At 50.5% G+C, this 25,943-nt stretch overlaps 1 protein-coding gene across 13 annotated transcripts in view; it reads left to right on the top strand.

The window, feature by feature from the left end:
* Positions 1-68: 68 nt before the first annotated feature.
* KCNQ2 (potassium voltage-gated channel subfamily Q member 2) overlaps positions 69-25,943 on the top strand; it is a 74,175-nt gene continuing 48,300 nt past the window's right edge. For all 13 annotated transcript variants that reach the window (XM_039719256.1, XM_039719259.1, XM_039719253.1 and 10 more), the window contains exons 1-4: positions 69-439; positions 23,081-23,171; positions 24,013-24,139; positions 25,637-25,812. In XM_039719256.1, coding sequence (XP_039575190.1) covers positions 144-439; positions 23,081-23,171; positions 24,013-24,139; positions 25,637-25,812 — 690 coding nt within the window. In that variant the 5' untranslated portion in view covers positions 69-143. The remainder of the gene's footprint in view (positions 440-23,080; positions 23,172-24,012; positions 24,140-25,636; positions 25,813-25,943) is intronic.

Raw genomic sequence — 25,943 nt, 5'->3', positions numbered from 1 at the left:
GAGGGGGGGGGGCGGCGGCGGGGCGGCGCTGGCGGAGCCGATTGCAGCGGCTGCTGCGGCTTCGGCTGCGCCGGGCGCGGAGCAGCGGCGGGGAGCGCGGGCGGAGCCCCCGCCGGAGCCCCCCGCCGCCCCCCGCCGCCACCATGGTGCAGAAATCCCGCAACGGAGGCGTCTACCCGGGGCCCGCCGCGGAGAAGAAGCTCAAGGTGGGCTTCGTGGGGCTGGACCCCGGCGCCCCGGACTCCAGCCGGGACGGAGCGCTGCTCATCGCCGGCTCCGAGAGCTCCAAGCGGGGCAGCATCCTCAGCAAGCCCCGCTCCGGGGTGTCGGGCAGCGGGAAGCCCCCCAAAAGGAATGCTTTTTACCGCAAGCTGCAGAATTTCCTCTACAATGTGCTGGAGAGACCGCGGGGATGGGCTTTCATTTACCACGCTTACGTGTGAGTATGAGGGTGGGGGGCAAAGCTGATGGCAGAGACCTCCCCCCCGGGTCGGGGTGCCCTCCTCCACCCTCTGAGCCCCCAAAATGAGCCGGAGCGGAGGGATGCTCCAGCTGCAGAGCGGGTGCGGGGAAGGGATGCCGGGTGCCAGGGCTGGCTGGGGAGCCCCGGGGGATGCTGCGGGGGGCGGAGGCTGAGCCGCTCCCCCCCATCCTCCCCGAGACCAGTCGGGCCGCCCGGCCGGGCCGCCGCTGCATCCCGCATCCCGCATCTCACATCCCGCATCCCGCATCCCGCATCCCTCGCCCCAGCCCAGGCGGTGCCCGGCGACGGGGCGGTGATGGCCATGCGGGGAAGGGGGCGGGGGGGAGAAGCTGTCCCTGCAGAGCTGGGGGGTGGCTCCCAGGAGAGGTGAGCTGCACCGAGCCCCTGTCTCCCCCTGCCCGCTGCTGCTTGCGGGGGAAGGGGCTGCTCATGCGGTCGGTGCAGCGGGAGTGATGGGTAGCGACTGTTCCTCCGTCTTGCTTGAAATCACCATAGCAATGCTGTGAGCAGAGGAACAAAAAGCGCTGCTCAGGCACCGTCTCTCCTCCCCCCCACCCCCCAGCATCCTTCCCTCCCCGGCCCCATCTTTGCCTGCTGGGTGGCTGCAGTCGGTTTGGGGCCGGGGTTGGTTCTGGGGCTCTGCTCAGGGTCCTGGAGGTATTTCTTGTCCCCGGTGGGAAGCGTCTGAATGGGAGATGTGTCTAGAAGGAAATGCTAATCAGTGTCTGGGGCTCCCTGCCTGTACGGCCGGGCGGTAAACAAAGGAGCATCCCTGGGTGCTCATCTCCCCCCGGTACCCGGGTTTTGGGCAGAAATGGCCCAGCGGACCCGCGTTTGGCAGAAGGATTCCCTGAATCTCTCTGAAGCATTGCTGCATAGGAGTGCAGATGACTTCCCGTTGTTCCCAGGATTGCAAAGGGAGGGTCAAGATAAATCTCGGTGTTACTGCAACTCCCTTCCCTCTGGGACTTTCCACAGTCCCACCGGGCCCTTCCACAGGCCTGGCTCAGGCTGAGGTGCTTCTACCTTGGTGCCAATGCTTTTTTGCTTTGTTTTTGTGCTTTTCCTCATGGCCAGGGCCTCTGTCAGCCACAGCAAAAGGAATTTTGGGGCCTTTTCTGTTTTTTTCCCTCCCTAAATGGCCCAGCTGACCCGCGTTTGGCAGAAGGATTCCCTGAATCTCTCTGAAGCATTGCTGCATAGGAGTGCAGATGACTTCCCGTTGTTCCCAGGATTGCAAAGGGAGGGTCAAGATAAATCTCGGTGTTACTGCAACTCCCTTCCCTCTGGGACTTTCCACAGTCCCACCGGGCCCTTCCACAGGCCTGGCTCAGGCTGAGGTGCTTCTACCTTGGTGCCAATGCTTTTTTGCTTTGTTTTTGTGCTTTTCCTCATGGCCAGGGCCTCTGTCAGCCACGGCAAAAGGAATTTTGGGGCCTTTTCTGGTTTTTTCCCCCCCTCCATCCTTTTGCTGTTACGTTGCTGTAAGATAAGGAGTTGGGATGTGCTTTCTGCTCCTCAGCCATTTTGTACATTGAGGCCTTCCTTGGAGGTGTTGGTGGGACCAGGGGGAGAGGGGAGATCCCTGCTGGGTGGAAGGGGGAGGTTTGGCGAGTGCTGCAGCGAGTTGGGGTCCTTGGGGAAGCTCATCTCCCCAGGGAAACGGGAGAGGAGAAGTGAGAGCATCTGTGGAGCTCAGCTGCAGCTACGAGGAGGAGTGTGAAGTCCAGCACTGGGCATCCTGAGCACCTTTCATGCTCCCGCCCATCCTCTGGAGTTGTGGGTGGTTTGTGTCACAAAATCTTCCAGAACGGTGTGGAGGGGCCGAGCGTTCACGCTGGGAGCTGGGTTTGTTATTCCCTGTGTGGGCACTGAGGGTGGGATGTGTGCAAGGTGCTGTTAAATACAGGTGAGACCCCAGCTGGGGGACACTGGGGTGGCAGTGACGGGGATGGAAGGGGCTGAATGCCAAATGACAAACAGCAGGGGTAGCTCTGGCTGTGAGGTCTTTGCAAACATCTCTGGCTTCTTCAGCTGCTCTGGCTTAACTTCTGACCTGTCTGCCTCTCTGCAGTGGCATTTGCTTGGGCAGCCAGGAGTGCCCCCAGGGCAGGAGCAGTCACCCCAAACTGCCCTGTTCCCAGTGCCAGGCTGCTCCCAGTGCCCCTTGGCTATCACCACGTAGCTGCATCCCCCCCCAGCCCAAGCAGCTGCGTTTGTTCTGGGCTTGTGACTCCACTTGTGTCTGCTGTGGCACCACAGGGAGCCTGTAAAACCAGGCTCTGCCCCCACCCCTCACTCACCTGCTGGGAAATGGAGGCTGAATCCAGGGCTGAAGTGGTAATGACACCAATGTCTGTGAAGAGTTGGTGATATCATCCTTTTTTACAGTGTATTGGGAAGTTCTATAGACTCCAGTTTTCTGTACTGTACCCAGGATAGCTTTGGCCTTGGCAGTTTGCCGTTACAGCTCTGGAAGAGCTGAAGGATATGGGAACCTTCACCCAAAGCTGCCAGGATAAGCTCATGCCTCAGTTATCCCCCCTTGCTGCCCAGGTGAGCCTGGCATGGCCTGTGCCAGGTCTGGGAGTGTTGGAATGGGTTTTGCAACTGGAAGTCAGTAACGCAGGCAGACAGGACAGATGAAACGCTTATTCAAAGGTGTGGGAGGATAACAAGCCTGCCTCAAGGTCACAAAGTTAGTATGGAAGGGCTGGAGCCCCAAAGGCCAGTGCACTGCCCTACCTGTGCTACTGGGGTCCCTCTGTCTCCTCGTGCCCCAAACCTCATTTTGTGCCGAAGCCTGGAGCACAAAAGCACCTTTAGCCCTCATCCTGCAGGAATGGGAGTCCTGAATCAGGCTGTGGATGAGGGTGCCCTGTCCTGCCGCTGCCCTGGCTTCAGTCAGCCCTCTCTACTGCCAGCACCCCCCTTTCCCCACTCCTGCTGCTCACAGGGACTTCCTTGCATGAAGATTTATTTCCAGTGTGAGCGAGTTTGTGATGCTGCGAGGCTGGGTTTTATCTCACAGAATGCTTGCAGCCCCAGCTGCCTTTGCAGGCACGGAGCTGCTCCAGGGCTGCTCAGGCAGCTCCCTGCACCCAAAGCCAAGACAAAAACTGTTGGGACTCTCCCAGCAAGGAGATGTTTTAATAAATAGAGAGGTGCCTCTGGGTAAGTACCTCTGCTAAATTCCTGCCTGCAGAGGCCCAGGCTGGTTCTGCATGGCATTCTGCATTGATGCTCTGCCTTGAGAAGCCTGTGCAGGTTGCATTTATTTTCAGTGCTGCATCCTAGATTCAATCCATCTGATTTCATTCCCCACCTCTTCCTGCTGTCGATCATTCCCTTTCTCACCATTTCATGCATAAGAAATCAGGGAAATTCAAACCAGGGAATCTCTCACTCCCCCAGCCCTGGTCTCATCTCAGATGTTGCCTCTCTAAAAGCAGAGCTGTTACCTCTGTGAGCAAAAGCAGGATTTTATATTTCTGTGTTATGATTCATTTTTGTACTTAATAGCTCTTCCTACACTGACACAACTGGGTGACCTGCTCTTGGGAGCTGTGTGTATGATATATATGATGTATAATATATATTCTGCATAACCCCACGGACAGCTGAGCCTGGTGGGCCCCATTTTTGAGTCTAGCTAGAGGTGCTCTCTGGCTCCCAGAAGTCTGAGCCTCCTTTAATTCTCGCCTTCTCCCAATATTTGTCTCAATACCTTTCTTTTCTATTTCTTCCCACCTTTTTTTTTTTTGTGACAGATCCTTCACATTGCAGCACAAGGCTTCGTTCTGTTCAAGGATGAGCTGAAACTTGAAAAGTTGAGCTGTGTCTAAATAGCAGGTCAGGCTTTTTGAGGGGTGCAGCAGCACTTAGACCTCAATTTAGTTCTCTGTACAGGTAGGCATTTGGCTCCTAAAAGTTTTCCATTTTATTACTCTGAATGATGTTTTGGTTTTTTTCCTTCTAGTCCTTTTAGCTTGGTTTCTGTCACCTGTCATGTGCACAGGAAGGGTTTAATACTTGAAAGTGATTTTTTGTCCCTACCTGCCATCTTATTTCAGGAGGGATCACTGAGACAGCCTAAGCAAGGTGCTCACACTGGGCTCCCCCATAGTCTGAGGTGTCTGGAGACACATTTGCTGATCCCTGGCTGAGCTGCTCAGCTTTGGTCCCTGAGCTGAAGAAGGGGCTGCATTTGGAACAGTGGCAAGAAAACAGCCTGGGTTCAGGCACCTTTAAAGTTGTGTGCTCAGGAACCAACACAATTCTTGCATTTCCTACTTAGAATTTACAACCCTAAATGCATCTCTTTAAGTGTGTTAAAAATAGTTTGGGTGCATTTTTCATCTGCATACTGCATAACCATACATTTAGTTAATTAAGCAAGTGCATGGACTTAAATTATAATAAGGAGGAACATTTCCTCCCTGTCTAATTCCATTCAAATTTCCTTGTGCCATCCCTATCCCATTTGTTCTTCCCTTTTCCCCCAGGCAAGCCACCTCTGTCTCCAGTGCCCTGCCTGCAGCCTGGCATGGCCATGGCTGGCACAGGGGAGCACAGAGAGTGCATGAGGTGCTTCCCTGGAGTTCCAGGGTTTCTCCTTGCAGAAGTGGCCTCTCTTGTGAGTTCTTTCACACAGGACTGATGGTTATTTCACATAGATCCATTCCCAGATAATCTGTTACACCGGAATTTGGGGTGAATGTGGTCTGACAGTCTCGATTGTCCGTCCCCAAACCCTGAGGAGTGGTGGTTCATGGCAAGCCCTCACCCTCAGACAGGGTTGTTGTGGGCAGGTACGATGCCCCCCAACCCAGCCCATCCACCAGTGACGTGCAGGGACCTCTCCTGGATTCCCCTGCCCACCTCCAGGTGCTGAGCTTCATGGACCTGCTGGGCTCTGACCTCCAGAGCCTCTGCCCTGAGCTGTGGGGTGGTGTCCACCCCAGGGAGCAGGGACCTTCCTGGTGGGATGCCTCACGAGCTCCTCTCCAGCTGCTTAGTCAGAGCTTGGTGGGAGCAGCCTGATTTCAGTCGCTTTAATGTGTCACGTTCCAGCCATCATATTCACCCCACACTGACATTAAGGAAGTGAAAAACAAGCTGATCCCCTGGGTGACCTCCTTTTTGTGCTGCAAAACACCTCAACCAGATGAGTCTTGCTGTGGTTTGATGTATTAAAGAAGGAATAAGCCAAAATGCAAGCCCCAAATTCTGTACTAAAGGGAAGATGGGCATAGCTCAAAGAGATATAGTTACAAAAATCAGTTTCTTGATTTTTTATTTTTTTTTTTGTATTGCCGCACAAGGAAGGGGTGACAGGGTGAGACACTGTGCCCAGGGTGAGCAGAGCACAAGGTTTGCCAGCATCTGTGGTGCTCACAAGGATAAAAACCATGTAAATTTAGTGTTTGGCTTCTGGGAGTTAAGCAGCAAACACTTAGCCCTGCATAACCCTTTCTAAGGTAGCCCAAATGCTCACTGTTTTCATAGTTCCTGAGGAACAGATTGTTCTTTAAATTGTGGTGACAGGGAGATGTGCCAGTCCCTTTTCCTGCCGTGTAATCTCCTGTGGAACAGATATGGTAGAGCTGAGAAAGGTGGGGAGTGGTTCCTACAGAGGATTAATGGCCTGTCCCTGTTGGTGTGATGTCCCTGCACAACAAAGACAGGAGTCTCCAGCACTGAGACATGCGTTTCTTTAGAGTAATGCAGTAATTTTTCACCCCTGATGGTCCAAAAGGAACCACTTTGCAAAGCCAAATTGTTGTGGTGGTCTGGACTGAGTTTCATGAATGTGTTAAGAATGCATTTAGAGTGTATTTAGATGTACTTGGCCAGTGAACAAAATGGCAAAACCAGGCAGTGCAGAAGGACAGGGGTGCAGGGTCCTCCACCACCACCTTTAAATGTTTCCTAATCAGGTTGCAAGACAAAGATTTGGGCTGCTCTGACAGCACCTGTGATGAAAGATGATTCCACCAAGACTGCAAGAGTAGACATTTCAATGTAAATTTTGTTTTCCACTGAGAGCACTCTGTGTGATGAGCAGGTTGTGGGAGCTTGCTCACTCCCTGAAGCTGCGGTGACCTCGGCTCCCCACGTGGCTCCCGTGGCCTTTTCCTGGGCAAGCTGCAAACTCAGCCTCCTGTGACACTGGCAGCAGAGGTGTCTTGGGGGCGTCCTGGGCATTTATTGTGAGGCACTGAAATAATTACTGTGGTGTTGGATGGGGAGTATCTCGCAGCAGGCGCTGGCTGGGATGGCAGAGCTGCTCTCTTACAGCCTCGGGGCTCCTTGGCTGTACAGCTGCCAATCAATGAGGGAAGGCAGAGAGCTCCTGCAGAACTCTCTGGTCTCCCTTTGGCATCACTCCAGCCTTTTAATGTGCTTTTTAGATGTGTGGAAAAGTTTTGGTGTTGGTAAGCATCCATAAGGTGATTTTTTTTTTTTGAGTGAATTGGATGTCAAAGAGCTGCCTTTTCCAAGAGAGGAAGCAAGAAGACCTCTGGAATCTTCTCACCTCTCACTCTTACTGCTGTAGGGAGGTGATTTAAAGCTACAGCAGAGTCACTGGGGTTGCTGGGTGCAAGCCCTTGTGCCTGAGTAGTCACTTGATTTGTCTTGGGATCTATAATGTCCAGATGTTTAAGGTGCAGTGAGCTTTCATTGTGAATTTGGTGATGCTCAGACACGTGCTGGATTCCTCATGAAATCCAGTGCCTCAGTGCAGGGTTAGGTGGGCAGGTTTGCCTTCTGGAGGTGCCCATGGCTCTCTGTCGATGGCCGAGGGAGCCTGACTTCCCTTGCAGACCTTAGTGAGAGCTGGGTGGGACCAGGGCAGGCAAGGAGGAGAGAAGGCAGAGCCTGGCATGATTTTAAACTGAAAAACAGGAGTGAGAGGGGGCATCTCCCACCTCCTGGCACAGCCGCTGGGAGCTGGGGTGTTCAAAGGCAGACCTGCACTGTGGACACCCCAGCAGGCAAGGTGAAGGGGAGAGATGAGGCTGATCCCCGTTGAAACGGGGTGACCTGGAGCTGAGATCCACCTTTGAGAAGTGCTTTTGAGAAAGGAATCTTTGTAGCAAGCCCTGATCAACTCTTGTGATCTGCAAGCAAGACTGGGAAAAATCAGAAGCCACCAAGCCTTGTTGAGCCTGGTTGTAGTTCCCAAGCAGCTCCAGCTGTGTTTCAGAGTGAAGTGCCCAGTTGCCATCCTCATTCAGAGATCCTCCTTTCCTTACTGCCACCCCCAGGAGGGTGGGACAGGGAGAAGAAACACGAGGACAGGCAAAGGCAGAGGGAATCACTGAGTTAGGAGGGAACTGCTGTCTGTCTGAACTTCCTGGCAGCCCATCGTGGCTGGTGCTTGGTCTCTGCAGGACAGATTTTGCCTTCCGGAGGGTCTTTCCCAAGCATTCACAAATGCCTCATTTGTAAACAAGCCCTCATCTGCCTGGCAGTTCTGCTCTCTCGTTTAGAGCTCTGCCAGCCCTGGGGAGGTGACAGTGTGGGAGCAAATTAGGGCTGGGGTGGCAGCAGAGCTGCTGTCACGCACTGCAAGGGATGAGCACAGCAGGGCAGGCACTCCTAACGCAGCTTCCACAGCCAGCCTGTCACTCTCCATGAAGTTATCATGATGCCCAGGAAAAAAATAAGCTATCAGAAATCCTGGCTCAAGGGTGACTTGTGGACACCTCGTGTGTCTCCTGGGTGAGGGCAGCAGGTTGTGTCTGGGCACCTGCTGTGTCTGTTTCTTGCAGATTTGCTGTGGTGGAAAAAAACTAATATTGGGTGCAAAGGAAAAAGAAAAAAAATCAGTCAAAGAATAGCTAAAGTGAATGGAAAGGGGAAAATATTATTCTGTTAAAATTACAACAATGTGCAAGCACTCCTAAGGGGAGTAAAAGTCTACAGCTTATCTTCTGCCCATCAAATCAAAAAGAGCCAGTCCCTGCTGGAAGACTTGGTGTACTGAGCATCCAAGACACAGAAAAGGCATAAAACTGTTGTTGGGGCACTGCTGGTAAATGCTCTCTTTGCTCCACTTTTATTTTTAACAGCATTTCCTGTCACCTGATTTGCTTTTGGATTGGTGCTTTGGTTTCTGCCTGTGCTCCTTGGGTTTGCAAAGGAAGGTGGGGTTGGCTTTGGCAGCCTGGGAAGCTCAGCAGGGCTGACGCTGGGCTGGGAGGATGAAGGTGGCACCTTCCCAGTGACAGGATCACCCACAGAGGGACAGTTTGCTGTGATCTCACTGTTCATTACAGATGCAGCACAGAGAGGGCTGTGAATGGGTCTTATTGACTTTCTCCTGTTGGGGTGTTATGTGTGGCAGTGAAATGACAGCTCTGGGAGACGTTCTCCTGCGTGTTTATGGGCTTGTGCTCAACTCAGAGTCTCAGAGAGGCCATTAATTGGGTTTGTGCTTGCTGGGAGGTTTGTTACCTGATCTGAAGAATGTAGTAAGGGATGTAAGAGCACACCATCTTTCACTCAGGAGGAGAGCAAAATAGGTAAATGTAAATATCTCTATATTATAGCTGGACAAACAGGGAGTGAGGCTCTCTTTCCTCCTGCCACTTCAAGCCATAGTGATTAAGCCTGAGTGCTTCCAGGCAGGGCAGTGAAAAACAGAAACTCTCCCCAATAACAAGGACTACTCAGTGCTCTTGAGGCAGGTAGACTGCAGGAAGGGCTTAGGCTGGTGTGACCATTGCCTCAATGTTGGATGTTGTTATTTTTCAGTGGTTATTCATCCTTCCTCTTCCTTTATGCCTGGCAAGGATGGAAATGCCAAGTCTTGCCCCGTTGACCTCTTGCTAGGCCTTCCTCCAAGCTTTCTGGGGTTTATTAGCAATGATTTGTGCTTTAAGGAGTGGTGAGATCCCTGAGTCATCCCCTTAGGCAGGGAGCTATTTATTTCAGTGTGTGTGTTACTCTCCCTGGGAGTGGGTGTCTCTCTTCCGCTTTTGGATCCTGCCCTGACACTATATAAAGACTCCAGGCTTGAATGAGCAACCAAACCAACCCTCAAACTGGCTCCATCCTTTGGGAGATCCGTGCTGCTGATCCCATCTCTCCTGGCTGTTTGGAGCATGGGTAGGAGCTTGCATGGGATGTTTGTCCATCTCGGGGTGTGGAGCTGCTGGGACAGCTCCTGGGGACCTGGGCGTGCTGCATGTCCTTGTCCAGGAGCAGCTCTTGCTCTCCAGTGGCTGGTAGCTGAGGGGGAGGTGGGATTTGTACCTTTTTTTTCCCCCAGTGGTTTCTCTTCTGATCCTGCTGGGTTTTTGATTGGTGGGGTTTTCATTACTTAGAAGGGATGAGGTGCTGAGTGGCTGTAAGTCTCTGATCCCATCTCTCCTGGCTGTTTGGAGCATGGGTAGGAGCTTGCATGGGATGTTTGTCCATCTCGGGGTGTGGAGCTGCTGGGACAGCTCCTGGGGACCTGGGCGTGCTGCATGTCCTTGTCCAGGAGCAGCTCTTGCTCTCCAGTGGCTGGTAGCTGAGGGGGAGGTGGGATTTGTACCTTTTTTTTCCCCCAGTGGTTTCTCTTCTGATCCTGCTGGGTTTTTGATTGGTGGGGTTTTCATTACTTAGAAGGGATGAGGTGTTGAGGGGCTGTAAGTCTCTGTTGGTATCACAGCAGGGCCTGGAGGAGCCATGGGCAAACGTGGTGGGCTCCTCTGAGACACTGCCAGTGCAGGAATTTTTTTGAGTCGTTTTCCCCAGGAAGGGCCTTTCCAGACACACCCCATGCCTGCAGAAAGCTGCCCTGCAGTGAATTTGGGGGGAAGGAGTAGCACCTCTCTGGGACCTGCACAGAAGCCAGCCTGCTAATGGCAGTGTCATCCAAAAGCTGACTTCACACCCAATTAAGCATCACCCTGAGCCAGAGGGACAAGTCCTCATGTCATTATGTCTTGAACTCAATTGCTGGCACTTCATGAGGGCTGTGTCTCCACAGCCTGAGGGAACGGAGCATTTAATCCGTATCAGCACTAAAGAAACTGGGTAAATGTGATCTCTGGTTTGGTTCTTGTGGGCAGGGGATGCACATCTCTGTCATGGTCTTTTTCTTAGTTGTAGCTATTCCTGTAAGGAAGGGAAAAGTCTTAGAGAGAAGGAGAATTTCCTGAGCTCTTCATAATTTACCAGAATTTTGCATTGAATTTTTCTTCTCCACGTTTTCTTCTTTTAACATCTTGATGTTTTTAATGTTATTCTTAATTAGCAGCTTCTTGCTTATTGTGCCAGCTAATGAGGGATAGGAAGAATTTCTGTGCTGACCTTTTGTAGCTGATGATGTTTTTCTTTTCTGCAACAGAAAACAGATGTAATTATGTAATTTGAAACTTTCTCTAAGCTGCCCCTCCAGACCCAGAAGCTGCACCCTCCCCTGCCGAGGCAGTTGTGGGTGGTGGGAACACCTCAAATCATATTAAATGACACAGAGAGAGCTGCTGAGGCTTGGCGTGAGAATCAGCAGATTAATGGGATAAATAGAATCATAGAATTGTATTAGAAGGGATCTTAAAGCTTATCTTGTGCCACCCCCCCTGCCATGGGCAGGGACACCTTCCACTGTCCCAGGCTGCTCCAAGCCCTGTCCAGCCTGGCCTTGGACACTGCCAGGGATCCAGGGGCAGCCACAGCTTCACTGAGCACCCTGTGCCAGGGCCTCAACATCCTCACAGGGAAGAATTCCTTCCTAAAATCTAACCTAATCCTGTCCTCTGTCAGTTGAGATAACACCATGCAGGCATCAAACTTGGTTTTAAATTGGCAATGATTTTAAACAATCTTAGTATTGGGAGAATGATTTGGGGTTGTAAGTATAGGAAAAGGTAATGGAAGCGTCTGAATAAAACAAATAAATAGGACTCTAAAGTTGTTTCTATCCTACTGTTTTTACCAGGTGGTGGGGATGTAAACATCTACAGCTGTGTGGGGCCACCAAAAATCTTGTCTTCACCACCAAAAATCTTGTCTCCACCCAAGATTTGGAATAGCCAAACGTAGGAGACCTGGGCTTGATCTAGTCTGGACTTGGCCCATCCATATGCAAGAACTTGGGCACCTAGGAGCACATCCATCAAACCTGCCATTTTTGGTTCCCCTCTTTGCAGACAGCCTTTTGTGGGTGTGTGTTTGGCACAGAGCACCTGCCCAAACCCCAGCCTGCTGTAGATAAATAGACTGAACCTCCAAGAGGAGTTCAGTCCTCTCTGGCCTTGCTCTTTCCTCTCTGGGAGGTGATGGCCATTGAAAATCACAGAGAAATTAATGAAGGTAATGAATTGCCTCCTCATCTGTTTCTGGAAGCCCATCTACCCTGCAGCCACATCCCTGTGGGACGTTTTGAGAAGAGAGGCTAGAGTCAAGCCTGTGATGGCATTCCCTGCTGGCTGCACTGGCCTGGTGGGATGTGCATCCCATCTGGATGAGCCCAGGGCAGCAGCACCAGGCACAGGCCTGATGGGCTTGCTCACTTATTTTCCATTTGCTAAAAGACAGCAGAAATTAAATGAAGATTAATTAAACTTTCTTTTCCCCCTCCTTCCTGCTTCCTCTTGCTCTTTGCTGTTTCTAGGGAAGACTGAAAATAAGTGCTGGAGAGGAAGCTGAGCTCTGAGCATCCTTTCACGAGTGCAGCATATGGCTCCCATGGGACTGCAGGGAAAGGCCCTCTAATTATGGGGAAGGTCCTGTGAGGCCGGGTTACACAACCAGCATGGGGCTGCTCCTGCTTCGGTTTAGCAGCAGGCTGAGGATGCTGTGACTCCAAATACCGTGGCTTCCACGGTGCCAGGTTATAAATTGTGCTCTGGAAGTGCTGTTCCCACATCCCCATCACCTCCTCCTGCAGCTGACAGTGGCTGTGTTAGGCCCAGGGCTGTACCTCTGGCTTGGAGGGAGCAAGGAGAAGGTGCAGCTTCAGAGAGGAGACCCAGGGCCAGCAGCAGACCCAGCCAGCTGCTGAGCTCAGTGCAGGTTTCCTGTGGCTCCTGGAGCCTGCAGTCCTGGCTGCAGATTGCTGTAATTCCCAAGGTCAGAGCCGTGCTCGCTGCCTGGGAGGAATGGGTGGTACCTGCAGCTCTGCAGGAGATGCTTTGAGCAGCACAGACCCAGCCGTGCTCCTGCTGCTGGTCATTCCCTTGCTGCAGCAGGGTCTTGCCCCACAGCTGGGCACATCTGTGTGTGCCTGCACCAGGCACCTGCAGCATCCCCGAGTGCAGCTGCTGGATGTGACCCAGGCGGGTGATTCCCTGCTTTTCCAGAGAATGAGCTGTGGAAACTGCCTTGGGAGCAAGCTGGGAATTTGATGTGGGATCTCACTGCTGCCAGGCTGGCTCTGATTTCCTCTGGAGCCCAGGGGAGAAGCACCATCTCCTTCTCCTGTTCCCAGGCTGAGCTGCAGCAGCTCTCCCAGGCAGCAGTACAGCGATGCCGCAGGGCTGGGGGAGCTGCTGGGGGACTTGGATCACGCCTGAGAAAAGGGGGTTAAAAGCAGGTTTTTGCAAGCCTTTGCCTGCCATTTTAAACGGGAAGGATGTTTCCCTGGCAACGAGATGGATGCTTCCCAGCAGAGCATATGGCTTCCATCGACTTTGATTTACCAGCGTGTTGAAATGGCAGCTAGATAATCTCTCTGCAGCTTTACTGTGTCCATGCCATGTGTCCCTGTTCCTTAGGAGTTTTTAAAGGGTCCAGCCCCTGCAGTGCTGCCCCTGCTCCTGTCCCAGGGCTGGGCTGCTGGGGTCCATTCCAGGGCTGGTTTGGGGGCCTTTGCAAACAGGGACCTGCACAGAAGACCTGAGCATCACCCAGAGCAAGGAGATGGAGGGTGGGAAGGAAAACCTTCCTTGCCTCTGCTGCTTTTCCCCAGCCAAGCAGCTCCTCCTCCTCAGAGATTATAATCCACAGACCTCTCTTCCTATTCTCCTCCCTGCTTTAAATCATTTTTAGATGTTTTCCACCTTTCACCACACAATCATCTGCCTCCTGCAGCTTGCTATTTATTGTTGTGTTTACTGGCACAGGGAAATAAGTAGAGGGAACAAACCTGTCATTTGCTGTGCGGGGGAACATGAGGGAGCTGCTTTCTGGGAGCTCGTGGCTTTCCCAGGCTGGCTGCTGTGTGCCAGCTCCATGGAGCTCATGTGGCAGCCTTCTTTGAGGGAAAAAAATGGGGGAAGAGGTTCTTATCCTCACTGCTGCCCATCACTGTGGCAAACTTGATGAAAATCAGCCAAGGGGTCCAGATTTTCAGTAGAGACAGGGAGGCAGCCAGACAGAGCATTCGTGTGAGGCTCACCCATTGTCAGGGGATCCACAGAGGTTTGGTCACCACCTGGCTGGTGCTGTCTGAGCCTGATTCCCACCTGCCCGTGTCTGGGTGGTTCCCAGCAATGAGCAGCAGTGAGGGACACTGGGGTTTGGGAGCTGGCTGGGTAGTGTAGCCTCACCTGGAGTGAAGAGGCTGTGCTGACCTGTGAACTGCTGCATTGCAGGGACAGCTGGGGGGACACGCATCATTCCTCCCCTCTTCCACTGATGGAGGTCTTGGGGGAGGTAATGTCACCTGTTTTGCAGGTCTCCAGGTGAGCACAGAAGCCCTGACCTACATGTGCTGGCTCTCAACCCCAGCCCTGCTTGCAGCAGGCCCCAAAGCTGCCCAGTTCAAACGAGGCTCCCTCATTAACTGAGCTTGCCTTGATTTCCTGTGGCAGGGCCATGGCTTCCCTCCCCTTTCTGCAGGGTTCATCTCTCTGGGCAGCCTCTCCCTCTGCAAAAGGTTCTCAGTGTGTGAGCTGTCCTCTCCTGCTCCCATCCACACCTGGCCATCCACCTGCAGAATCTGGGTTTTGCCAGGGAAGAAGTTAGAGGTGACAGAAGTGATTAATTTTCCTTTGGTGCTGGGGATTAATGTGTCAGGTGCAAAGAGAGGCTGTGCCCTGGCAGAGCTGGCACTGTCTGTGCAGGTGTCACCAGCTGCCCTGAGCCAAGGAGGTGCCCACGTGGGTGGTGGCAGGATGATGTCCCCATGGCTCCTGGGGAGCACAAATCTGCCTGCTGCTCAGGGAAACTTTGCTGATGGAGAGGAAGAGGTGGAAAAGGACTTTTGAATTCAGACTTGCAGTTTTGGGAGACTCAAAATAGTTCTGTTAGTGGTGAAGTTGAGCAGGGATTGACTGGCAGCTGGTGTGATGTTCTCCTCTCCCTGCGGCATAACTGGGCTGGTTCAGCAATTTTTTAGGGCTAAAGAGCACTGTCTTCTAAATGCTGAATTTTCCAAAGATCTGAGTTTGTTTTGTGTCCCTTCACCCTGGGCAGCTCCTCTGGGCTGCCTGTCTGCATGGCCCAGATGCTGCTCGTGGAAAAAATGTCCCCATGCTGACAGGAGCAGCTTCACAGGCATGGAAACACCAGGGCTGTGTTCTGCCACCCCTGCTGTGGAGGACCATGATGTCCTACCAATGTGGGGAGGGGATGCAGAGCTCCAAAACTACCACTGGACCTTTATTTCAGTTTGTTGGACCTAATCCTGCATTCTCTTTGCCAAAAACTCAGGGGTCCCTCAGGCATTGCAGGGTTTGGACCCAGCTGAGTTGGAGCCTCTCCTGTGCCAGTGCAGCCCCCTTGGCTTTCAGGGGATTATTCCTGATTTGTGCTGGAGTGGGTGAGAGGGAACATCAATCCCAATTATTGTGGAATTTCTGTTATTCTTCAGGTTACTTTTTTTTTTTTTTTTTTTTTCACCCAGTTTGGGGGTCATAATCTTTTGGGGACTGAAATCAAAAGGCAGTAAGCCAATTCTTTTGTACCTTGCCTGTGAGCTCCTGCTCACTACCTGGGACAAGAGAGGTAAAATTAAACAGATGATGAAACTACCATCTCTTAGATTTTATATGGGCAGTCTGTAAACATTTCCTTATTTTCCCCAAGACTCTGTTAATTAAACAAACAAACGAACAAATGAAATTAGCAGGGCTTTGGTAATCCTTGCATTTTACACTTTGATGTTATCCATTAGCCTCTGGTTCTCAGAAACCACATCCTTGTCTTCTGATGATCAAGGAATGAAGCTGGGGATGGGGCCTGGGAAGTGACTGGGGCATCTGAGTGCCTCCAGCATTGCAGTATCTCAGCCATTCTCCTTCACTCTTAGCTGGGAGGGAGCCCAAGAGCAGCAGTTCTGGGGTCCTGCTTTTACAGGAGCACAAACCAAGGGCCTCCTCCATGGGGGAACAGAGGTTTTGAAAGGCAGCACAAGGATTTGGAGCTATTTAGTTGCCTTCTGTGGGTTTGGACAGTTCTGATGGCTCCTGAGAGCTGCTGAGCCCCTGTGGCAGCAGCTCCCTAAGGATGCTCTGAGCAAGGAGTTTTGGTTTTGAGGTGCTGGAATTTGTGGTGCTAGAACTAGTGCAAAGTCAGAGATGAGGAGGGGAACCTGCAGGAGCTCAGGGGGATGGAGCTCATCCTTTGTGGGCAGGAAACCTCAGGCTCCAGCTGAATTGCTGCTTCTGGGACAGACCTCTGAAAAACCAGCTACTATTCCTGTCTGCTGCAGGACCCAGCCTGATTGGAGACAATCTTCCTATCTGCAATTAGACCAGAGCCTATTTTTGTATATCGCATTCCCTCGAGGAATGTTTAGATGAGATGCAGCATTACATTTTATAGGGACAGCTTTCTTTTAACCCAGTTCTAGAGCTCACCTCAGATCGAGGGACTTGCCCAGGTCAGTCAGAGGAGTTTGACTTCAGCAAGAAGAATTTTAATTGCTGCATGCTCCAGCCATGCAGCATTTCTCTGGCTTCTGAAATTTATTTTTCTTGAGGTGTTGCAGAAAAGCAAGGCTTAAGAAACAGAAATAACTTGATTTTCAAATAGGGATAAAGGTTGGATCAGGAAGGTTTGTATTCCTGTGCTCACTAGCAGTGATTTCTCCAGGGTGGGGAGGAAGCAGAGGCTCTTTTGGGGGAATACCCTGTGGGATAAAAGAGAGACAGTGCTCAGATTTCAATCTGAATAATGTGGGTATTGCATGAGACAGCAACTTTCCCTCACATTAAAATCAATGAACATGATCTGAATAAATGCCTGCGCAGACATTTTAAGAATTACTTAAATGTCCAATATTTTATACTCTTAATTTACCTCCCAATGCACTGTAATTGCACCGTGGGCTTTAGGATTCTCTCCCATGAACCATTTCTGCAGCTGCATGAATATATTTCTCCCCACCAAATTTTTTGAAAGAAAGCCTCAGCCCAGCAGAGCTGGATCCCAGCAGGAACAGACTCTTCTGGCAGGTGCACAGGCTTGATTAATACTTTGGGTTTTCCTCCAGACATCTGGCTCCTCTGAGGCTGCGTGTGCAGGGCGAGGAGAATACGCAGACAAGCATTTCCAAGTGATTCATTCTGGGTGAGGACAAAGCAGAACATTGGAGCTAGAACTTTGCATTCAGTCATTATTATTAATAAGGCTTTTATTCAGCCTGAGTTAAATGATTAGAGCCAGCCTGTAAAAAACCCAAGCAATTCCTTACATTTAACTCCTTTTCCCACTGTAAGGGTTCAGATCTTGATCTCCATTCCCTGGCATTTCCAGACAGCTTTTGTTCTTTGAGGCTTCAATCCAGAAAAGCTCTTAAGCTCACTCTTGCTCCTAAGTGTGAGGATACACAATCCTTTGCTGGACTTAGGACAAATTATTTCATGGAAACCCAATTTCAGCTCAAATTCCTGCAGCCCATGGGTTTGGGTCAGGACTCTGGCACTCCTGTTACAAGAAAGGGCAAAAGGCTGGAGGAGGTTTTGGAGTGGAAACTGATTTAAGAAGTGGTGGATATTGAAGGAAAAAATTCCTAAATGCTGTTTTTATTTCTGAGAAATGTGCTTCCTAAATAGGAGGAAGGCAGGGCAAGAGGCTTTCTTGTTACTTGGTTGTGCCACTTTGCCATGCTCTTTCAGGGAGATTTCACAGATGTGTGGATGTGGCATTTGGGGACATGGTTTAGTGGCCTTGGCAGTGCTGGGGAAGGATTGGACTCAAAGATCCTGGAGGGTTTTTTCAACCTAAATCATTCTATGATTTTCCTTCCCATCCTTTAACCTGGATCTCTGAGAGCTGTTTCTCTGTAGCCTGATGAATTCTCACCTCCCAGCACACCACCTAAAGCCTCACTCTGCACACCACAGCCTTCCCTGGAACGCTGCTTTGGTCCTCTGGAGATGCTCCAGGGCTCCTTTTAGACCACCTGCTCCAGTGGAAGGTGTCAGCCCCAAGGCAGGGGCTTGGAATTAGGTGATCTTTGAGGTCCTTTTCATCCCAAACCATTCCACAGTTCACCCCACAGTCCTCAGTGCCCTTTATGGCTTTGTACAAGCAAGGGGGTTCTTATCAAGGCTGCTCAGGCATCACCTGATTGCACTGACAATGCACAGGAGCTGTAAATGTTATCCCAGACAGGCCTTTGATAATGATTTATTTAAAAGTTTATAAACCATGGCATTCCCTGCCTTGGAGCCAACCACATCACAAACAATATTTCCTACCCACACGGATGCTCAGGGATCCCCCAGGATCATGCAAGGAACAAAATCCCAGCACAGAGGATGGGGCTGGGCATGGCCAAACCTGAGGGGATTGAGATGCCTTCAGGAGTTGTTTTTGGGATGGAGAGCATTTATTAAGGCACTGCACCAAAAGGCAGGAGTCTCCACTTCTATTTCCAGCTCTTCTAGTGACAGATTTTGCCTTGGGAGATGATTTTGGCTGAGACCAAGTGATGTGGGAACCCGGAGTGAGGTATTTAGGCTTCTATTCAGCCTTGGAAATGAGCAGCCAGGTTGCAAGTCACAGCAGGATTGCTTACATGAATAAAGATGATGGATGCTCCTGGCTAAGGGTAGGTGCCATACAACAAAGTTTTTATCCCTGGAAAAGTCATGGCTTTCTCAGCATTTTGCTTCTGACTCAATAGAGGTTTAAATTGAGCTACAAATACTCCCATTCTGATTTTGAGGCTCTCTGAGCACTAAAAGGAATTTGCCAATCTCTGTTCCTCTTTGCTGTGGATGCCCTTTCACCTTCACTTATTGTCATTTCTGTATTTTCCTGGCCTTTGATTTACATCAAAGTTTTAGGTACTTGAACTGCAGGGTTTTACAGAGCCCACAGCAAATGGATTTACTGGGATTGCACATAAGCACGTCAGTTTTGTTTTAGCACAATTATCAATGCCTTGTTTACATCCTCAAAGTAATTTTCAAGTGTTTTAAATGTTTTAAGTTGCTTTTCATTGTGCAGCTCTTGAGTGCCTGTAGTGAAATACTCCTTCCTTTCCAGCTTTGCCCCTTCTAATTAAACAAATCATTAATGGCCTTTCCCAATTCCAGGGAAAGCCATCAAAGTGGGCAACAAGCACAGTAGCTTCTTACAAGCTTCTCTCACCTCCTTGGTTGTATCCATCTCCATCACATCCCAGCTGCTAATTAATTAGTGGTGCTCCATCAGAGGAACCCCAACATTTCTGAATGTCAGTGAATGTTGTTTGAATAGGAGTATTTCAGGAATAAATTCAGAGGCCTTTTAAAATTCTTATGTAAATGGGCATGTAGATTCCAAGGGGGTTTCTTTTGGAAGGCAAATTAGATGATTAACCTGAGAAGCTTTATGATGATTCCATCATGTGCTTTCACTGAGGAAGAAAAATAAAGAAGAGAAGGACAATCTTTTATGTTTCATGCATTTTAAGTATTTTTATTTCCAAGGGGGAGTTCAGTCATTCCTTTTTTCTGTTGCTAGCCTGAAGCACAGTGGATATGAAATCTGGATATGCAGATTTTGTGCTGGGATTTAAAAATTGTAATAAGAAGCTTGCACGGGTGTTTTAAGTCAACATAACCTTTGGATGTAGAGTCAGACTTTGGAGGTCTTTGGATTTACTGGCATTAGCAGCAGTCAGATTTGCACAGCTGAGTCTTGGCTGAGCTTAAAGGTCTCAGCAACAGGTGTGGGGATGCCAGAGCAGCAGAAGGTGCTGGGGGCCTGCAGGAATGAGAGGTGGGTGAGAAAATGCAATGAGGTGTCCTTCTCCAACAGGCTGGAGACAGATTTCTCCTTCCTGTCACTCTGGAGAGGACACAGTGGTCCCAAACCACCCTGAACCTGCCCCGAGTTTTGGGGATGCTGACTCCAGCCAGGCATCAGGCAGGACCTGTGTGCTCAGGAGGAGGATATTGTCTTCTCCAATGTTCCAAGCAGAATTGGCATCTTTAATGTAAAAATCATTAGATGGGACCTAATTAATGTTCCTTATTGCAAACTAACATTTCCCAGAGTCAGGCTGCAGACGTAATTTACTTTCATTAGATAGGTAGCTTTAAAAATTAGATTCACCCCAACTGCTACACTATTTATTGGCTTGTTTCCCTTTCCTTAGCTATCCATTATTATCTGAAGCCTTTTCCTGATCTGTCTGGGTAGATTAGGTGGAATTAAAGCAGAGTCCAGCGTCCTGCTCCCCAGTGCCCTCCCTCTGTGACAGCTCAGAGGATACATGCCCTGGTGTGCACGTACCTCAGCTTCCCTCTTCCTGTCCTCTGCAGCTCCCTCAAAGCCTCCCAGGAGCCACACAGACCTCAGCCCCCAAATGCAGTTTCCTTGCAGAATGGTGCCATTCTGAGTCTCCTTTTCCAGCCCCCCAGAGGCTGGTGGGTCATGCAGAGGAGCTGCATCACCCTGGAGCTATTTTGGGATGCGTGTGCAGCTCATCCTGTGCTGATCCTGCATCCCTTGCTGGCAGGACTGCTCCTTACCTGCTGGCTGGGACAGGGAGATCCCTTACCTGTTGGGACTGAGCCAGGGCAGGTTTTGTCCCTGTGGGATTTGGCCATGGATCTCCCATGCTCTGCTGGAGAAGCTGGTGCATTCCCTGCTGCCTCCTGTGCTCGGCAGAGCTGTAATTAATGCTGGCCCTGCCAGCCTCATCTGCATCAGGTCTCCCTGGCAATGGAAGCCCTGGGGAGCCCAGAGTGGAAATTGCAGCAGCTCTGAGCTGGCCCTGGGGAGCTGAGGAGCACAGAGAGGCTGGGGATGAGGCTGCAGGGATGTGCTGGAAGGGGGAGAAGCAGCACCCAGGTGTCCAACTGCTCCTGCAGCACCTGGAGCTGCCCCAGCTCTCCCCACAACCACGGCTTGCACAATCTATCTTTGGGATTTGAAGTGATAAAGCAATTTCTATTCCTTTTTTTCCCCCTCTCCCATCAATATCTGTCAGCTTAACATACAGGAGTCCTCTTTTATTTTTTGTGGTGTGTGTCCCTGCCAGGACTCATGAGTTGATACTGGCTTTATTCTGGATCCATCCAAGGTGATCAACTGAGCAAACACAGTGTGCAAGCCTGCTCTGATATTGGCATTTTGCTTCTGGCCCTCCCTCAGGCACTTTACAGTGATGTTTGGTCACAAAAATAAATACAGCTCACATTCTACTTCTTTAATCAGAAAATGTAGAATTCTCTTTTCCTTTGATCCCTTTCCATTATAGTTTTTTTTGTTTGTTTGTTTGTTTTCCCTCTTTCTTCTCTCATAGATTATTCATTTGTTTCTCACTTCAGCACAGAAGTTTGCAGCAAAATCTGGGCCATTCCAGGAGTGCAGCAACCTAGTTGCAGCTCTGGAGTGTGGGATTCTGCTCCCCCTGCCGCAGTGTGGGCAGCAGTGGGACCCTCCTCCAGCTCCCAGGGCATGGCCCCAGCAGTGTGGAGGATGTTGGGATGGATGGATGGATGGATGGATGGATGGATGGATGGATGGATGGATGGATGGATGGATGGAGCCCATCTGGCTGCAGGGCAGGTTGTGGTGGGATTGTTTATGGCAAAGGTTTTAAGAGACCAGCTTGGGGAGAAAAGATATTGAAGTGGGACCTGGACAAGACATTGAGTGACATCGTGAGTGGGATTGCAAGTGAGCTTTTCTTACTCTCCCGAGGTTGTTTCAAGTGTCTGCACACCAAATCTGCTGTGAGAAGGAGAAATCTGCAGTGAGAAATCAGGCAATTATCTGCTGGATGCTGGATTCATCTTGTGGCTTGATAAAGCTCAGCCGTGGCTGAGATGGCTCTGAAGGTCCATCACCTCCTTCAGGGAGAAGTCTCTTCCTCACCACCACGTTTCAGCCTGTGGTTTGAATAAATACTGCAAATCTCCCTATTTTTACTTGTTACTGTGACATTAATGGTCACTGCAAAGCCACAAGCACGACCTGGTGGTGTGAAACTCCTTTTCTTTATTCACCAAAAAGCAACAGACCCCACCAGCAGAACCAAACCTTATAAATATTCACAATGCAGTTTGTAGGAATGTGAGACAAAGTCAGACAGATGAATTATTTAATGCTCTTAAAGAATGCAGCTTTTAGTTTCTCCTTGCACTGGCCTACTTTATTGTATTAGTAAATCGATCCCGAGTAAATTAATTTCCCTGCTTTTGTTGGAGCAAGCAGTGGGCAGGGGTGGCAGCCTCCATCCTTGAGCAGATGCCAGGACACCTCAGCAGCTGCGGATTCAGGCGCTGAGTGTCAGAAGAGAGCTGAGCTCCTGTCACTCATTCTGTGCCCTTTGATTTGCATCAGAACATCCAGCACTGGGCAGCCTGGATGGGGCAGGCACTGAGTGACAGGCTGGGCTGGCTCTGCCCAGGCTGCCCGTGGATGAGATGGCAGTGCTGGGGTTTGAGCATCTCCCTGATTTTGTGGTAAATTAGAAACTGAGAGAGCTGATATCAAGGTTGTATCCCCACAGCTTATGGCAGGATGAGGCTTCTTTTGTTCCTGAAGAGCTGGGACAGAGACCAGACCAGCTCCCTCCCCAGTGCCAGCAGCACCAAAGTCACATTCCCTTGGGCTGGATCAAACCCCTCTTCTGTTCCATGCCTGGCCACAGAAGAGCAGACTAACAACCACCCACCTCCCAGTGGGCTCCAGCAAACCCAAAACAGTCACCAGTCTTTCCAGGCAGCAGGGAGTTAATGTGGAGTACCTGCCTGAGAAAGGAACATTAAATCCACCCAAAAATGTGCTACACTGGCAAGAATTGCAGCACCACTTCTGTGTGAGGTTTTGTGGATGTAAATGCATAAGCAGAGCTCATGCTGTCAGGCCATGCTCCTGCTCATCAGCCAGTCTGCTCCCTTCTTATCCCAGTTAGAAATGCCCCTGCTCGTTTGGGTGCTTTTGGATGTGTGTTGCTGAAAGAGCTGACACTTTCTTGGAGAAAAAAATGTCAGAAGTGATCAGAGCAGCCAGCTGGAAGGGGAACTGGACTGGCACTGGCCAAACTGGGGATAGTCCAGTGGGTCCATCCACACATAACCCTTGCAGTTAGCAAAACTGGGTGCTTGACTTACCCTTTCTACATGGTGGTGTAGCAGCTGTGCAGTAAATACTCAGAGAGAAATATATCCAAAATTGCTCTCTGAGTTCGTTGGATGAAATTTACCAGTCTTAATTTACCACCGTTAAGACTGACCTTTTCTCTCTCTCCCTTTTTGTGTTCTTTAGTTTTCTACTAGTGTTCTCCTGCCTGGTGCTGTCTGTCTTTTCCACAATTGATGAGTACCAGAACAGCTCAGAAGGGGCCCTTTACATCCTGGTAAGTGGGGGCTGACAGTGAGGTATTGAAATAAGGTCAAAACCACAAAAAACCCTGAGACAGGATGTTTGAGGCAAGAATTTAAGCTGTCCCTTGTGAGAAGGGGACCACTCGGCCCTGTAGGTCAGAAATGGGAAAAAAATTTTAAAAATCTGGGGTTGCTGGATTTACCTGTCTCCTTTCCTTTGTCTGTTTTCCTCTTCCCCATTCCTGCCCTAACCAAATCCAAAGGTGCTCCAGGCTAATCAGGGCTTCACTGGGTTTGACACATGAGAAAGGTTAGACAAGATCTCAGAGGGAAGGGAGCGTTCACAGGATGTTCAGGTGGAGATGGAAAGAGATGGAAAGAGCTCGTGTGGCATCCAGGGATGGAGGATCTACAGCATGCCTGCACCAGATCTCCCAGCACACACAGGCAACCAGCCTGTTTTCTAGGGAAAATCTCAAATCCCCTTTTGTCATCCTCTAGGATTATTCCTGTTCAGTGACTCCCATCTCTGCTCTTCCCTCTGCATTGACTGAGTTGAGTTCCTGGAGCCTGGTGGTAGGGAGACAACGAGGTGTTGATCAGTCCTGTGGTGGGGGAACAAGCACAATATGAGGAGGTGTAAAACTCCAGTTCATGACTACAACGTGCAGCACCTCTCACCACGCTGGGGAGGAGGAGGGAAGACACGGAAGCAGAGATCTGATGATCTCTCCAGCCTGGGCTCTCTGTCGAGTGGCACAGACTGCTCAGTGCTGTATTTTTTCCGAGGTGGTGGGTTTCTCCTGGATTCCGGAGCGTGCTCTCCACCATCCTTTTTCCCCACTAATGGCACTGTCCTCCTTCTCCTGGCAGGAAATTGTCACCATCGTGGTGTTTGGGGTGGAATACTTTGTGCGGATCTGGGCCGCCGGCTGCTGCTGCCGGTACCGGGGCTGGAGGGGACGGTTGAAATTTGCCCGCAAGCCTTTCTGTGTCATTGGTAAGAGCTGAGTCCCTGCATGAGATTCCCCGGTCCGGGATGGCCATTCCAAGCACTGGTTCTCATGGTGCTCCAGTGTCTTGCATGTGTTTTGGGGGTTAAATTTCAGCTGCTTCATGCTCACCTTGAGAAAGGGAAAAAATCCCAAAGGCAGAAGTCCTAATCCATGGCCATGCTTTTTGTTATTTGCCGAAGGGCTCTCCCTATTTTCTGCTGGCCTGGGAGCCATCCCAGTGCCCTGCATACCTCAAGTGTCACTGACAGCTATCCACAGCCACAGAAACAGGGTTGAGCCAGGAGAAGCTGAGCACAGGAACTGGAATCCTGTAATCCTGCATCCAACCTCCACACCAAATTGTTCCCATGTCATTGAGACTCCATGTCTCACTTTGCCTTCCCTGGTGCTGATGAGCTGCCTCACAAGGGAGCTGTGAGACTTAATTAATTATTGTTTGTAAAGCACTCAGCGAATCTCCTGTGAGAGGGGCCATCTGGGCACAGCAGTGATGTTTTCTGGAATTAGAAATGGACAGAGTGGCCGTGCCCTTCGCTATGGAGGCTGCCTTTGGGAGCTGGCAATGGTCATGTGCAGGATTTCAGTTTCTTCCACAGAAAAACACTCCTATAAAATTTGTGTAGCAAATCGGAGAAGAGGGAAGTTTATGGGATCTTTGATATGTATTGAGCAAGACTTTTTCTCTTGGCCAATTTCTTGGACTTTCTTTGTCCTTCAGTACCTTAAGACTACTATGGAGGATGTATGGATTTTCATTCCCAGTTTAGATGGGGGAATTCCCTGCTCTGTGTAACAGGCAGCTATGGCTGATAAAAGAAGGGGCCTTTGGCAAGGATTTAATCCAGTGTTAACCCTTAATCAGATCAAAATCCATTTGCAGCATTTGACCCATTTTCTATGGGAATGATGAGCATGGAGAAGGAAACCAGGATGTTCCACAAGGTGCGCAGTGGATGCTTTCATCCAGTTTCAGATTTGTGCCGTGTCCTTCCAGCAGGGGATGCAAGTGTAGGGGACCCCTGTCACGCACAGCCCAAGGCAGTCACAACGCCATGCCCTTTGGTGTTAACCTGGCACTGTGGGATTCACTTTCTCTGAACCTGAAAGAAGCAGTGAGAGAAGCAAAGAGAATGATCAAAACAATTCTTATCTCATTTGCTGCTCCTGTGTTGTGCCAAAGTAGAATGCAATATGGAAACTGTTTACCCAAAGTGATGGTGTTTTCTTTCCTTGGCCTGTTGGGGCCAAGTGCATGTGCTGTTGGTCAGGAGAGAGTCATGAGGTTTTGTTCAGTTGAGCATTTGTGCAGTTTCAGTTTAGATGTAGTGTAATATGGTATAGAATAATATAGTATAATAAAGTAATTAATTAGCCTTCTGATATCATGGAGTCCTCCTCATCATTCTTCCCTTGATCCAGGGGTTTCCTGTTTTCCGATCTGGCAGCGCTTCCTCACCTTTCCCTGCCCTGTGTTCCCACAGACATCATGGTGCTGATCGCATCCATCGCCGTGCTGGCAGCGGGGTCCCAGGGGAACGTCTTTGCCACCTCAGCACTCAGGAGTTTGAGGTTCCTGCAGATCCTGCGCATGATCCGCATGGACCGGCGCGGCGGCACCTGGAAGCTCCTGGGCTCCGTGGTCTACGCGCACAGCAAGGTGAGCAGGGCCCAGGCAAGGACGTGGAGCTGCTCTTTGTGTTCTCCCCACCACGGAGTTCTTCCAGGCCTGGGGAGATTGGAAGGACACCGTAGGTAGCACAGGGGAGCAGCACAGGCAGATACACAAGG

The sequence above is a fragment of the Passer montanus genome, unplaced genomic scaffold (genome assembly GCF_014805655.1).
Source record: "Passer montanus isolate IOZ18808 unplaced genomic scaffold, ASM1480565v1 scaffold41, whole genome shotgun sequence".
Lineage (NCBI taxonomy): Eukaryota > Metazoa > Chordata > Aves > Passeriformes > Passeridae > Passer > Passer montanus.
This window is presented reverse-complemented; position numbering and strand designations above follow the sequence as displayed.